The 12,823-nt window shown below is 49.4% G+C and overlaps 1 protein-coding gene and 1 pseudogene across 1 annotated transcript in view; one reads left to right on the forward strand and one right to left on the reverse strand.

Moving 5' to 3' along the window:
* Positions 1-12,823, forward strand: part of Plxdc1 (plexin domain containing 1) — a 64,256-nt gene that overhangs the window by 7,060 nt on the left and 44,373 nt on the right. The window contains exon 2 of the mRNA XM_029483007.2: positions 845-1,023. Coding sequence (XP_029338867.1) covers positions 845-1,023 — 179 coding nt within the window. The remainder of the gene's footprint in view (positions 1-844; positions 1,024-12,823) is intronic.
* On the reverse strand, positions 10,457-10,891 carry LOC110304737 (cytochrome c oxidase subunit 5A, mitochondrial pseudogene; annotated as a pseudogene).

Below are 12,823 nucleotides of genomic sequence, written 5' to 3' on the forward strand. Positions count from 1 at the left end.
AGGTAGAGAGGAAAGATGCTGCTACGTAGCTTCCAGAACAATGATCCAGGCCAACAAGACAACGGATTTTAAATGGGCCAAAGACTAAAACAGTTTTCCAAAGAAAAGTGAACAGTCACTAGCATATGAAACAATGTTCATACTCGCTAGTCAGTAGAGAAATGCAAGTCAAAGCCAACAGCAAGCATGTAGCCCTTTCTGTCCATTGAGTAGAATGGCCACTATCAAGACCCTGGAAAAGAACCTAACTCCATGGGTCTATTAAGAACTAGGAAACCTCAGGCACCGCTAAGTGGATGAAGGTGCTAGCTGGGAGGCCAGAGGACCCGCTCTGATTCTCAGCAAAAGGTGCTATAGCAGGGAATACCATTTGGTCTACAGGAAGAACACATCTGAACCCTGAAGGCATTGTGCTAAATGAAACAAACCAACCACAATAAGAGATATAGTGTATGATTTCCCTTGTATGGGATGTACAGAGTATTCAAAAGACAGAGATAGAAAGTAGGACATTGTTGGGCATCCAGGTCCGTGGTAGAGCCTGGCACATGAGATGCTCTGAGTTCCAACCCCAGCGCCTTTTTACCCCTGAAGCTGATTCTGGTTTGCCAGACATACCTTGTCCACTGTGGATGGTCGAGTGGCTTTAGTATTGCGTGTGCATGTTTCTGGGCATGATATGAGACGCGTGGCTCTCAGTCTGTGTTATGAAGCTGCTGCCCTGGTCATTGAGTATCCCCAGAACTAATGATGGTGTAGTGTTGCGGCTTCTGCAGAAGGCAGACCCCTTCTCACATCCTTCCTCGGGACCACCACCACTCAAGTGCTCTGTCCCTTCTCCCAGGTCACCATGAAGGTCAAGACTCTGCATGGACTGCCAAGAGGACCAGGCAAGGCTGGAGTCGGAGACCCCGAGAGAGCCCCGCTCAGGTGTTGAAGCCAGGCAAGACCCAGCTAAGCCAGGACCTGGGTGGGGGCTCCCTGGCCATCGACACACTTCCGGACAACAGGACTCGGGTGGTGGTGAGTGCAGAACCAACATGGAGGGAGAGGAGAGCTTGGAGCCTGCCTCCGTGTCAGATACGGAGAGTGGGATGGATAGGATCCCAGAGAAGAGGAGGCAAGCCAGCTCCAGGCTGGATCACAGGATCAAAGCATCTCAGAGATTCATACGCTGCTGGCCTCTGCCAGGAGAGATGAAGTAATTTGCTCCAGGAGATACAGTGCAGGCTCTGAACTCCACCATGCCTTAGAGAAGAGAAAGCTGAAGGTGGGATAGTTACCTCGAAGCTGCCAGGGAACATTTCTGCCTCTTTAGACTGTGGGGGCCCAAATGTTAAGTACAGAGGCATCCTGAGGTGGTTGGAGTGGAGGAGAAACCAGGTGTCACTGAGGTACAAGTTTCTGGGCCTGGGGGCAGGAAGCTCTCTGCGGGAGGAGGTGACTGAGAGCTAAAGGGCCTCTGCAGCTGTGAGTGAGTTGGAGGCGCTGTGCACCTGTGGCTGAGGAATTTTGCCTATCATGTCCACAAGCCCATGGTTAGCCACTTCCGGAGGCTTGTGTCTGGGATGAGTGTGCGCGAGTGCTGAGTGTGTGGTGGGGAGGGAAGGGTGCAGGCTCAGGATGCACAAACGCTACAGAACTCGAAACAGCAATGAGAGGTTGTACTTCCTTCACAGCATCCATTTCTTTATTTCCACGGAACTTTCAGAAACGTCCAATCATCAGGCAGTGTTCTAGAGGTGGTGGGATGTGGCCACCGGTGCCTGTGGTCCCAGCTGAGCATAAAACCGAGGAGAGAGGATGATCAGAGCCCTGGAGTCCAGGCTTAGCGTGGCATGGGCAGTATCTGCTCATGTTCTAGTTCTGGAATAGCATAGGTCTATAGCTCAGGAAGCATAGAAGGATAAACCCAGAAGTCCCAGGCTGCCCTCCCTCCCCTCCTCAACCTTCCTCCCAGCAGGACATCTCTGGTTTGTTGTTTTCCAATTATTCTGTCTCTTTAGCTCCTTTAATGTGTGAGCTTTGTTCAGTTGGTTTTGAGACCGGGTTTCCACAGTACAGCTTTGACTGGTCTTGAACTCTCTATGTAGACCAGGCTGTTCTTGAACTTAAAGAGATCCATTTGATCAGGCTGCCTCCTAAGTGCTGGGCCTAAAGGTATGGGCCACCAGACCCAGCACTGAGTGGGCTATGGACATTATCTGCTTCTTGTCTATGGTGATGGAGGACTGGGCTTTGATATTCTCCCTAGAACTTTGTTCTTCATCTTTCTTTTTCAACTCATGTGACTTACAGCACCTTCACATGATCCAAGCTGGGTAATGTCTTGTTTCTTATATTATTATTATTTTTTAAATTTATTTACATCTGTGTTGGTACAGGGGAGCATTTGTGTGGAGGTCAGAGGACAACTTTCAGGAGTCAGTTCTTTCCTACCACCGTATAGGTGCCAGGGATCGAGCTCGGAGCATCAGGCCTTTTGGGAATCAGGCCTTTTGGGAAACGCACTTAGCCACTGTCTTCCCACCTGTTTCTTGTTTGCTTTTTTTCTGGGATCCTTGCTGTCTCCCTGGCCCCGTCTGTTCAGTTCTCTGTGCTAATCCCTTCTTATATGCCTTCCTTTAGCTTCAAGTGTAATTTTCAGTGTGGTCAAGTTTACCATCAGGGTGCTGGGGCTGTAGTTAGGCGGAAGCACGCTTACTTGGCATTCATTAAGCTGGGTTTGATCCCCAGAACTGCATAAACTGGGTGTGGTGGTGCATCCTTGTAATCTCAGCACTCTAGAGAAACAAGCAGGAGGGCCAGAAGTTCAAGGGCATCCTTGACCACATAGTAAATACAAGGCCAGCCTAGGCTACATAAGACCTTGTCTTCAATGTCCAATAACAAATAGAAACAGTAACGTGCCCTAACATGGTGGACTGCTCCCCCACTCCACAGCTGCCAGTTTGTGCTTCCTCCTCCTCTGTCTCTGGAGTGTTGGAGCCCTGGTCCCTTGTCCCTGTGTCCTCCCTCTCCTGCTGGATTCTATGGCAGTTAAGTCTCCTGACAAAGGTCACCTCTTAACAAAGACTCTCCTGAGGATGTGCACGTCTGAAAATGCGGTTATTCTGCTCTCCCTTTTGATCGGTGGCTTCACCGAATGTAGACTTATAAATTAAAAATAATTTTCCTTTCAAAGCTTGAAGGCATCTCACCATTTTCTTCTAACGTCACTGTGAAGGGTGTCTCACATCTATAATCCCAGCACTTGGGAGGCTGAACAGGAACATGGCCAAGAACTCAAGGCCAGCCTGGGCTATCTGATGAGCCCCACATCTCAGCACATACATACACCCCTGCTTCCCAATCCCTAAGAAATTTGGTGCAACATAGGGTCTAGTGGCTCACACCTGTACTTTTTTTTTTTTTTTTTTGGTTTTTTCGAGACAGGGTTTCTCTGTGTAGCCCTGGCTGTCCTGGAACTCACTTTGTAGACCAGGCTGGCCTCGAACTCAGAAATCCGCCTGCCTCCGCCTCCCGAGTGCTGGGATTAAAGGCGTGCGCCACCACGCCCAGCACACCTGTACTTCTAGTAGCAAGTTTTGTCTCAAAAAAAAAAAAAATGAAGTTTAATGTCACCCTTATTCTGACCTTGTCCTGTGTGGGGGGAGGGGGGCATAGGTGTAGGGGAAGAGGGGGTAGGGAGAGAGCCTGCATCCAGCCAGAGTTCCTGTGCTCTGAGCAGGTGGACGCGGGAGGACTGCTGGATGCTTTCTATATGGTCCTGGATGGGCATCTGCCTGTGTGAAGCCACTGACACCACATGTTGGGGGGTGGACAAGGGGCAGCTCTCAGTACCAGGTTCTCAGTCTCTGGCATCCCATACTGGATACGGCAGAGGAGCTGAAAACAGAATAGGGGCCCCGGGGCGGCACTAGGCCCCAGAAATACAGGAAGAGGGCAGAGGGAGAGAGTGGGCGCTGGGTGGTTCCCACGCAGGCGAGAGTCTTTAGTCTGGTCCGTGGCTGGAGCACAGGAAGGCCTTTTGAAGGGAGGTTAGAAGCAGCTCATTAGAAGAGAGCCTATCCCATCCACCAAGCACAGCGGGCCTTGATAAACAGGGGCAGTCTATGGTTTTAGAGCTTTGTTGTATAGAAAGGCAGGGGGAAAGAGAGAAAGTAGAAGGGGAGAGAGACCAGCCATGGCCAAGAGGAGATCTCGAGGGGGATAAGAGAGAGAGAGAAGGAGAGAAAGAGAGTAAGAAAGGTGAAAGCTTAAGAGAGTAAGAGCTTAGAGAGAGAGGTAAGAGCTTAGAGAGAGAGGAGAGAGCTTAGAGAGAGAAGAGAGAGCTTAGAGAGAGAATTAGGAAAGTAAAAGCTTAAGAGAGCGAGGAGGGGCCAAGCAGCCCCTTTTATAGTGGGTGTGTTATCTTGTTGTTGCTAGGTAACTGTGAGGAGGAGTCTACCCAGAAGGCCAGAAGCTTGGGACATTGTGTACATGACTGCTAGCCACACACTTCTCCTGTGGGACTGTGGGGACAGTAACATTGACAGGAGCCAGGGGTCCAGGAGACATGAGGGAACGCCTTCCGTCCCATGTAGGTGGGAATTACCACCCATTGGGTCCCACAGGGTTCAAGACCTCAGCTCGAGTAGAGACCAGGCCTTCTGTGCATAGTCCATTGTCCTACATGTGTGTATTCTTTTTAAAGAGTTCTCACTGCCACCTCAGCATTCTGAAATCATAGTTGACTGCCCAGGCTAGCCTGGAATTTACTATGTTGGCCTGGCTTCCCTCCAACTGGAGCAACCACACTGTTGTGGGGTATCCACAAGAGAAGACTGATGGGACATGGGTGTAAGCCAATAGAAAGTCTTTCTTGGGTAGCTGGCGTCTACACTGGGTGTTTGGGATCCCAGTGTAGCCCCAAGCCTTTCTCAGGGTGAGCTTTTAGGAACAAAAACCGTATCCTGGGCTGACATATACTTCGGTTAACAAGAACAGTTAGCTTGAAGCAGAGCTACAGAAGCCAAATAGCAAAGCCGGTACGTTTAGAGGCTTTTCCAAAGCTATGGTCTTTGAGGGATTAGGGCTATGTTTGCATTTTGGCAGGTGGTGCTGTCTACGTGCTGAGTGTTACAGCCTGAATGGCACTTCCATCATGAAGTCGGTTGTGCTAAGGTCTCGGGGCCCTGTCACATACACCTGGCCATGTTTTCAGTTCCTAAGACCTTTTTATTATGTGCTTTTTGAGACTCCTCCTCCTTGTGCCTGTGTCATGGATGAAAGGTCCTTCCTCACTAAGGGTATTTCATAAGCAATGAGGGTTCGGGTTCTTTGTTTTGTTTCCATCGTTTCTGTCATTTCTGGTGCTGTGCTACTGTGTCTTCCTTTGCCCCAGTCTCTGAAATTCCCCCAGTCCTGGTTTGGCACCATGACTAATTCTGTCATTATTTAACTCTTGAGATTTCATTCATCTAAATAGCACCAGTGTTGACACAAATGTTGATTGTTGTTGTTGCTGTTGTGGTTTTGGTTTTTGAAGACAGGGTTTCTCTGTCTCTGTGTAGCCGTGGCTGTCCTGGAACTCACTCTGTAGACCAGGCTGGCCTCAAACTCAAAAGATCCACCTGCCTCTGCCTCATGAGTCCTGGGATTAAAGGCGTGCACTATCACTATCTGGCTTACTAATGTTGGCTTTTAAAATGCCACATTAAGATGTTCTTCTCAACGCCTGAACTTTTTGGTTCCTTTACCTGGCGTTAATGGCTCCTTCAGCAGGCCCTCATCCCAGCCCTGAGGTGAACTCTCAAAGGACACAGCCCACTCGCTTCCCATTCTGTCTTGTTTTCTGGAACATTCAGAACTGAGGAGCAGGGTAGGCCTGGAAGAATGGACAGCCAGCCCATGAGACGGTCCTAAGGAAGGGACTCCTGTCGCTTCACCCCATTCCTCATGGTTTTCTTTTTCTTTTTTTCTTTTTTTTTTCTGAGACAGGGTTTCTCTGTATAGCCCTGGCTGTCCTGGAACTCACCCTGTAGACCAGGCTGGACCAGGCTGGCCTCGAACTCAGAAATCCGCCTGCCGCTGCCTCCCAAGTGCTGGGATTAAAGGCATGCACCACCACCGCCCGGCCCTCCTCATGGTATTCTTGGACTCTGGATTTTTTTTGTTGTTGTTGTTTTTTTCGAGACAGGGTTTCTCTGTATAGCCCTGGCTGTCCTGGAACTCACTTTGTAGACCAGGCTGGCCTCGAACTCAGAAATCCGCCTGCCTCTGCCTCCCAAGTGCTGGGATTAAAGGCATGCGCCACCACTGCCTGGCTGGACTCTGGATTAAATAAATGATACCTGCTCAGGATCCAGGCGTGATGGTTGGAAGGGTCAGGTCCCAGTCTACATGAAGAGGATGCCACAGGAAATAACCACAGAGACACAAAGCCCTGGAAGTCTGTGGGTGTCCAGGGGGGACCAGCTGCATCGGGTGAGCCCTGGTGGACTCAGTAACACCAAGGCTTAAAAACAAATACACATTCCCAGGTTCCTCTCTGGACAGATTAGTTCAGAAGCATTGAAACCTGGGGTTCATTTCTTTACAGTACCCCACGTGGTGCTAGAGAGATGGCACAGTGGTTAAGAGCCCTGGCTGCTCTTGCAGAGGACCTGGGTACTAGTCTAAGCACCCACATGGCAGCTCACGGCCATCTGTAACTCCAGTTCAAGGGATCTGACATACTCTTCTGGATTCCTTGGGCACTAGGGGTGCAGCTCAATGGAGGAACATTTGCTCTGTGTGTGTGTGTGTGTGTGTGTGGTGTGTGTGTGTCCCTGGGTTCTGTCCTCATGCCTGTGAAAAAGGAAATAGATGACAAAACTCCCTACATGGTTCTGCTGGTTGTCTGGGTGTAAAAGCTTCTCAGATCTGAGATGTTCAGGTGATTTTTATTTTAAAAGATTTATTTATTTATTTGTTTGCTTAATGTTTACGAGTACACTGTAGCTGGCTTCAGACACACCAGAAGAGGGCGCCAGATCAAGTGTGAGCCACCATGTGGTTGCTGGGAATTGAACTCAGGACCTTTGGAAAAACTATCATTGCTCTTAACCACTGAGCCACCTCCCCAGCCCTGTCCCGGTGATTTTTGAGGTCTTTATAAGAGCTTTGTTTTACTTTACTGTGTAGTCATGTGTACAAAAGCGTGTCTCTGTAAATATATGGCACAAATGTGCAGGTGCTTCCGAGGCCAGCAGGGGGTGTCAGATCCCCTGGAGCTAGAGTGACAGGTAGGCAGGAGTAAATGGGTGGAGGGTTAGGAACCCCACGTGGTCCTCTGGAAGAACAGTAAGTGTTCTTAACCTCTGAGCCATCTCTCCAGTCTCTCCAAGCAGATTTATAATGGCAGCCAGGCCTGGCCCAGTTACTCAGAAGATTGAGGTAGGAAATTCAAAGCCTAAGTGGTTACAGTATGATTTCCCAGCTTGCCCGGGCAGCTTAATGAAAGCTTGTCTCAAAACAGAAAATAGAGCCGGGCGTGGTGGTGTACGCCTTTAATCCCAGCACTCGGGAGGCAGAGGCAGGTGGATTTCTGAGTTGTAGATCTTGTCCCCAGTTTCCAGGGTAACAGCCAGAATGCCAGGCTTTTGAAGCACCATTGTGGCAATACTTGAGCATAAGACTTCTACCATCTGGAGGCCTCATGACCCTTGACAGTCACACACCAAGGGGCCACACTGCAGCTGTGTGTGGTGGCACACACCTTTAATCCCAGCACTCGGGAGGCAGAGGCAGGTAGATCTCTGAGTTCGAGGCCAACCTGGTCTACAGAGTGAGTTCCAGGACAGCCAGGGCTACACAGAGAAACTCTGTCTCCAAACAAACAAACAAACAAACAAGCAAACAATTCGTTAATTTTAAAAAGAGGCCACACTACAGAACAAGGCCAGCTGGGAGAAGGATCCTCTGTGCAGGTTGTTCCCAGCTCCGCCCAAGAGGTGACATTGGAGGATGAAGGCTTATGATGAAGTCTATCTGGAAGATACCACACCAGGAAAGAGTCTCCTGTCCTTAGTAGACTGGAGTGGCTGGCACCTGCCTGGACACAAATAAACCAGGGGTTCAAGGCTACAGTGAGTCCCTGACTCAACCGCAGCCCCTGAGGGGAAGGCTCCTCCCTGCCGTGGGCTGGGGTGAGTCAGGAGCTGGGAGCTTCTGCCAAGGATGGAGGCGGGAAAGCAGCTGCTAGTGGAAACCCATGACAGCTAGGGACCAGAGCCAGGGCTCTGCGATTCTTGCAGGCTGACTCGTGGCTCCCTTTTCAGGTGGCTCTCTAGAAACAGGAGGGGCCAGGAGACTGTAGACAGGACAGTGAAGAGACAGGAATCCCATCCCTAGCAACGTGGAGGGAGACTCAGGGCTCTTCCTGAGCAGAGAACGCTCTAGATGTGGCTGTTTTCTGACAGCCACAGAGTTGCGATGAGCCTAAGGAACACTCATTTTTGCCGCTTGTCTCTTGGCACCCACACTGCAGGACGCATACGCGTTTGTGTTGCTTGCCTTCCCCTGGCACTTTAGAGCCAGGCTGTCTGTCACTTGTGATCCCTGCCTGTCCCTGAAGGAAGGAGGGGCTCCCACCCCCAGCTCTCTAATGGTGTTTAAAAGACCCAATCCCAGGGTGGATTCAGGGGCCTCTAAGGACCTCTGCTCCGTTGTCCTGGTGTTCACTCACCAGCGCCTTGTGTGAGGGGCTGCCTGTGTCTCCAGAGAATCTGTGTTCATTTCACACTCAGCTCTGCCCTAAGCAACATTTAGCCAGGGCTGCTGATTACCTGTCTTCAAGGCAAGGTCCCTCACTAAGCCTGGAGCTTGCCCTTGGGCTAGGCTAACAGGATCCTGCTATCTCTGCTTCTCAGCACTGATAGTCAACAGGCATGGCCATGCCCTGCTTTTACGTGGTTGGGGGGTGGGATTCAAACTCAGATCCTCTTGCTTTTATAACAAGCACTCTTACCCACAGCACCTTTCCCCCAGTCCCTTGCTTGCTTGCTTGCTTGCTTGCTTGCAGCCCATTGTATGGAAGATGCGGCAATGAGGTCACCACATACAAACACAGAAGCCACAAACGGCCAGCAAAAAGACAATAGTGGGGTGCAGTGGTTCACACTTGTAAACCCAATCCTTGGGAGGCTGAGGCAGGAGGATTCCTGGGAGCTGAAGGCCAGCCTAGGCATATACAGAGACTGTCTCAAAAACAAAATAAGACCATTATGAAGCTTTTATAAGTGAAGGCTAGGAATACTACATTTACTATTAAAACCTGTTTTATTTAATTTTTCATTTCTTTAAATATATATATATATATATATATATATATATATATATATATACACTGTAGCTGCCTTCAGACACACCAGAAGAGGGCATCAGATCCCGTTACAGATGGTTGCTGGGAATTGAACTCAGGACTGCTGGAAGAGCAGTCGATACTGCTGAGCCATCTCTCCAGCCCCTTGGTTGTCATTTCTTAGGAGCTGTCCACCTTGGCTTGTTTGCTACTTGTTTTTGTTTTTGTTTTTGAGGCAGGCTCTCATTGCACTAAGGGACGCTGTCTGGCATGACACGGAGCGTCAGGGGTCCTCTGCTGTCCTCTTCCCCAGTGCTGGGATTCTGAGTATATGCTGTTTATGTTGGTACCAGAGCTGAGACCTCAAAATTAAACAAACAAAAACCTGAGGTTTATTTAGCTCATAGTCCTGGAAGGCCAAGATTTGAGGCTGCATCTGGCAGAGGCCTCACTCAGTGTCATAATGTGTCAGGGAAAGAGAAGCTGAGATGGCTCAGTGGGGGAAGAGCTGCACTCCTTGGATTTTTGTCAATTGGACACAGACCTGGATGTATCTGGAACGAGCCAATCTCAACTGATAAGACTGGCCAGTAGGTAAGTCTATGGGATATTGTCTTGATTAATGGCTGATGTGAGAGGGTCTCACTCACTGTGGCAGTGCCAACCTTGGGCAGCTGGTGCCCAGTTCTATAGGAAAGCAGGCTGAGCAGCAAGTTATGGGGAACAAGTGGAGTTCCTGCCTCCAGGTTCCTGCCCTGTCTGAGCTCCTGCCCTGACTTTCCTATTGCTGGGCTGTTACCTGCAAGTGTGAGATGATGGAAACCCTGCCCTCCCTCCCTTGCTTTTGGCTGGGGTGTTTTACAGAGCAACAAAAAGCCTAACATCAGGCTAGCCCGATGAACTGAGTTCAATCCCCAGGACCCACATAGTGAAATGAACCAACTCCCACAAGTCTTTTTTTTTTTTTTTTTTTTTTTTTCAGTTCAAACTCATTTCCCTTTATTAAAGTCCAAGTTACTATTACGTGGTTGGATACTCAAAGGAAAATTTGTTCAAATAAAACATTTCCAGGCAACTGTTTCAATCAAGTAGCAACAGCAGTTAAGTCCTTGGGAAGCCCAGGGAAGGGGTTTACACTTTGTCAAGGCCCAGTTCCTCTGGACTGGAGATTCCCAGTTCATTTAAAGTTGGTCTAAGTTCCTGGATGACATAGGGGTTGATTTCCTTATATTTCCTGCTTTGTCCTTAACACCCTCCAAGATGCGAACAGCACTAGCAAAATCATTTAACCATCTACATGCCCACAACGCAGTATCAATGATTTGGGGCTCAGAAACCAGATCATAGCCAACAAGTGTATTCATCCCTTTACGCAGTTCCCAGGCATCAGTGTCTGGCTTGTTGAAGTATGTCACCCAGCAAGCATCAAACTCCTCGTCTCTCTCATGTGACCCATGAGAATAGCAGTAAATAGAACAGACAGCGGTGGCGGGGCTGGGAGAAGGGATGCAGGAGGCCTCAGGCAGCCACGGCTGCAGTATAGCGACAGAGGGCAGTGGCGAGCATGACGGTGAGTGGCTGAAGGTGAAGAGCTATATATTTTAAATTCAGAAGGAGTCGTTTGCAGAAGAGAGAAAACACAGGGTGGTTTCGCCTTCTAACAGCTTGCTCCTGTGGTAATCAAGCTAGTCATTCAAGAACTTCGAGAACCTCTCCCAAGGATTGCACCATTCTGAAAGGTCCCATCCGTGGTACATTATACCAGAGTTCCTCATCAAGCGCACAGCTGAGGTGAGAGGGAAATAGGAGATAATGTTAACGGAACCGTTCCTGGGTGTAGGTCTCTGCCCCATTCACCTCACCAGCAAACATTTCTTTCTTTTGGTTACTGTATTTGTGTGTGTGTCTGTGTGTGTGTGTGTGCCATCACAAGTGTGCAAGGATCACAAATGTGCTTTTGGGAGTTGAATTCCTCCTTCCACTATATGGTTCTTGGAAATAGAAGGCCCATCTCAGGCCCAGCGCCTTTACCCACTGAGCCGTCTGGCCAGCTCAGATCCAGAACAGACAGAGGGAGCCACCTGCCTAAGGTCACGCATCTAATGAGTGGCAGAGTCCAGACAAGAAGGCCAGTTCTGTTTCACTGCTTCACTGGCTAGGTCTCAGCCACCATCTCCTTAAGGATGGGTGATGTGTTGGCAAAGCCTTTTTTTTTCCCCTTCTTTTAAATCTGCCTTTAAAAAAACCTTCCCAGCATAAGTAGCTAGAACCAAGTGCCACTGAGGGTTTTGTGTAGATGCAGGCTCTGGTTCTGCAGGTCTGGGGTTAACCCAGGACAATGCACCCTCTTGCCTCCCCCACTTTCTTTCTTTTTTAGTTTATTTAATAGTTTCCCTCTTTAGCTCTGGCTGTCCTGGAACGCACTCTGTAGCTTAAGCTGGCCTTGAGCTGGTAGCAACCCTCCTGTCTCAGCTTCCCAAGTACTAAGATTATACAATAAGCCCTCCATATGTGGCTTATTTATTTATTTATCTATCTATTTATTTATTTATTCTTGGAGACAGGATCTCACTGTGTAGTCTTGGCCAGCATGAAATTTAACATGTAGCCTAGACTTCCTTGAACTCACAGAGATCTATCTACCTCAGCCTCCTAAAGCCCGGTCTGCCACAGAACTCACTTTGTAGACCAGGCTAGCCTGAACTCAGAGATCTGCCTGCCTCTGCCTCCCAAGCATTGAAGGTATGTGCCACCATGCCCAGCAGAGCTCTGCACTTATAACAGTGCTTCTAAGTGACTTTGTTGCTGCTGTTCCAGGAATGTTTCAAATAGCTGGATCTAAAATACATTCTGGGTGTTTTTGTAACCCTTGCTGACAGGGGCAATTGGGAGACCCTTTGAGCAGCACTTTACTGGTTGGCCCCAGCTGCCTAAATGCTGTCCTGACAAGCCTGGCCAGTCAAGCTCTCCTGTCAGCTCAGCTCTGCGGGTGCCCCTGGTTGCTTGCCCAGCATGCATATCAGCCAACTGGCTGGCAGGTGATGGACTGATTGTGAGGGCTCAGCTGGGGTTTCTTTTCCAGAAACACCCTAAGCTCAGCCAAGGTAAATACAGCCCACTGTCAGAGCGTCAGAGCAAAGTGCCTGGGAGGCGGGGTGTGAGTGCGTGAGCAATTTGAGAGAGAAGAGCCCTTGCCATGCAGACAATAGGATGGAGGGGGAAAATGTCTGAGGAGATAGCCTCTGCTGTCAAAACATTTCATGGAAATGTCCAACAAAATCATGCAAGAACTCGCACTTACTGGAAGCCTGCTGTGGGCACCAGCAGTGAGCTTTACACTGTCCTGCTCAGTGGAAGCCTTGGAAGACTGCGGCATCCGAGGCTGCTGAAGAAGGCATGGTAACCGGAGAGATCGGTGATGCTTGGCACCGACCATCATCGTGGTTGGGTTTTGAACTTGGATGGGGCTGACACCTAAGCCCACACACCTCATCCTGG

This window comes from Mus caroli, unplaced genomic scaffold (genome assembly GCF_978045245.1).
Source record: "Mus caroli unplaced genomic scaffold, Mus_caroli_1 scaffold_13, whole genome shotgun sequence".
Taxonomy (NCBI): Eukaryota; Metazoa; Chordata; class Mammalia; order Rodentia; family Muridae; genus Mus; species Mus caroli.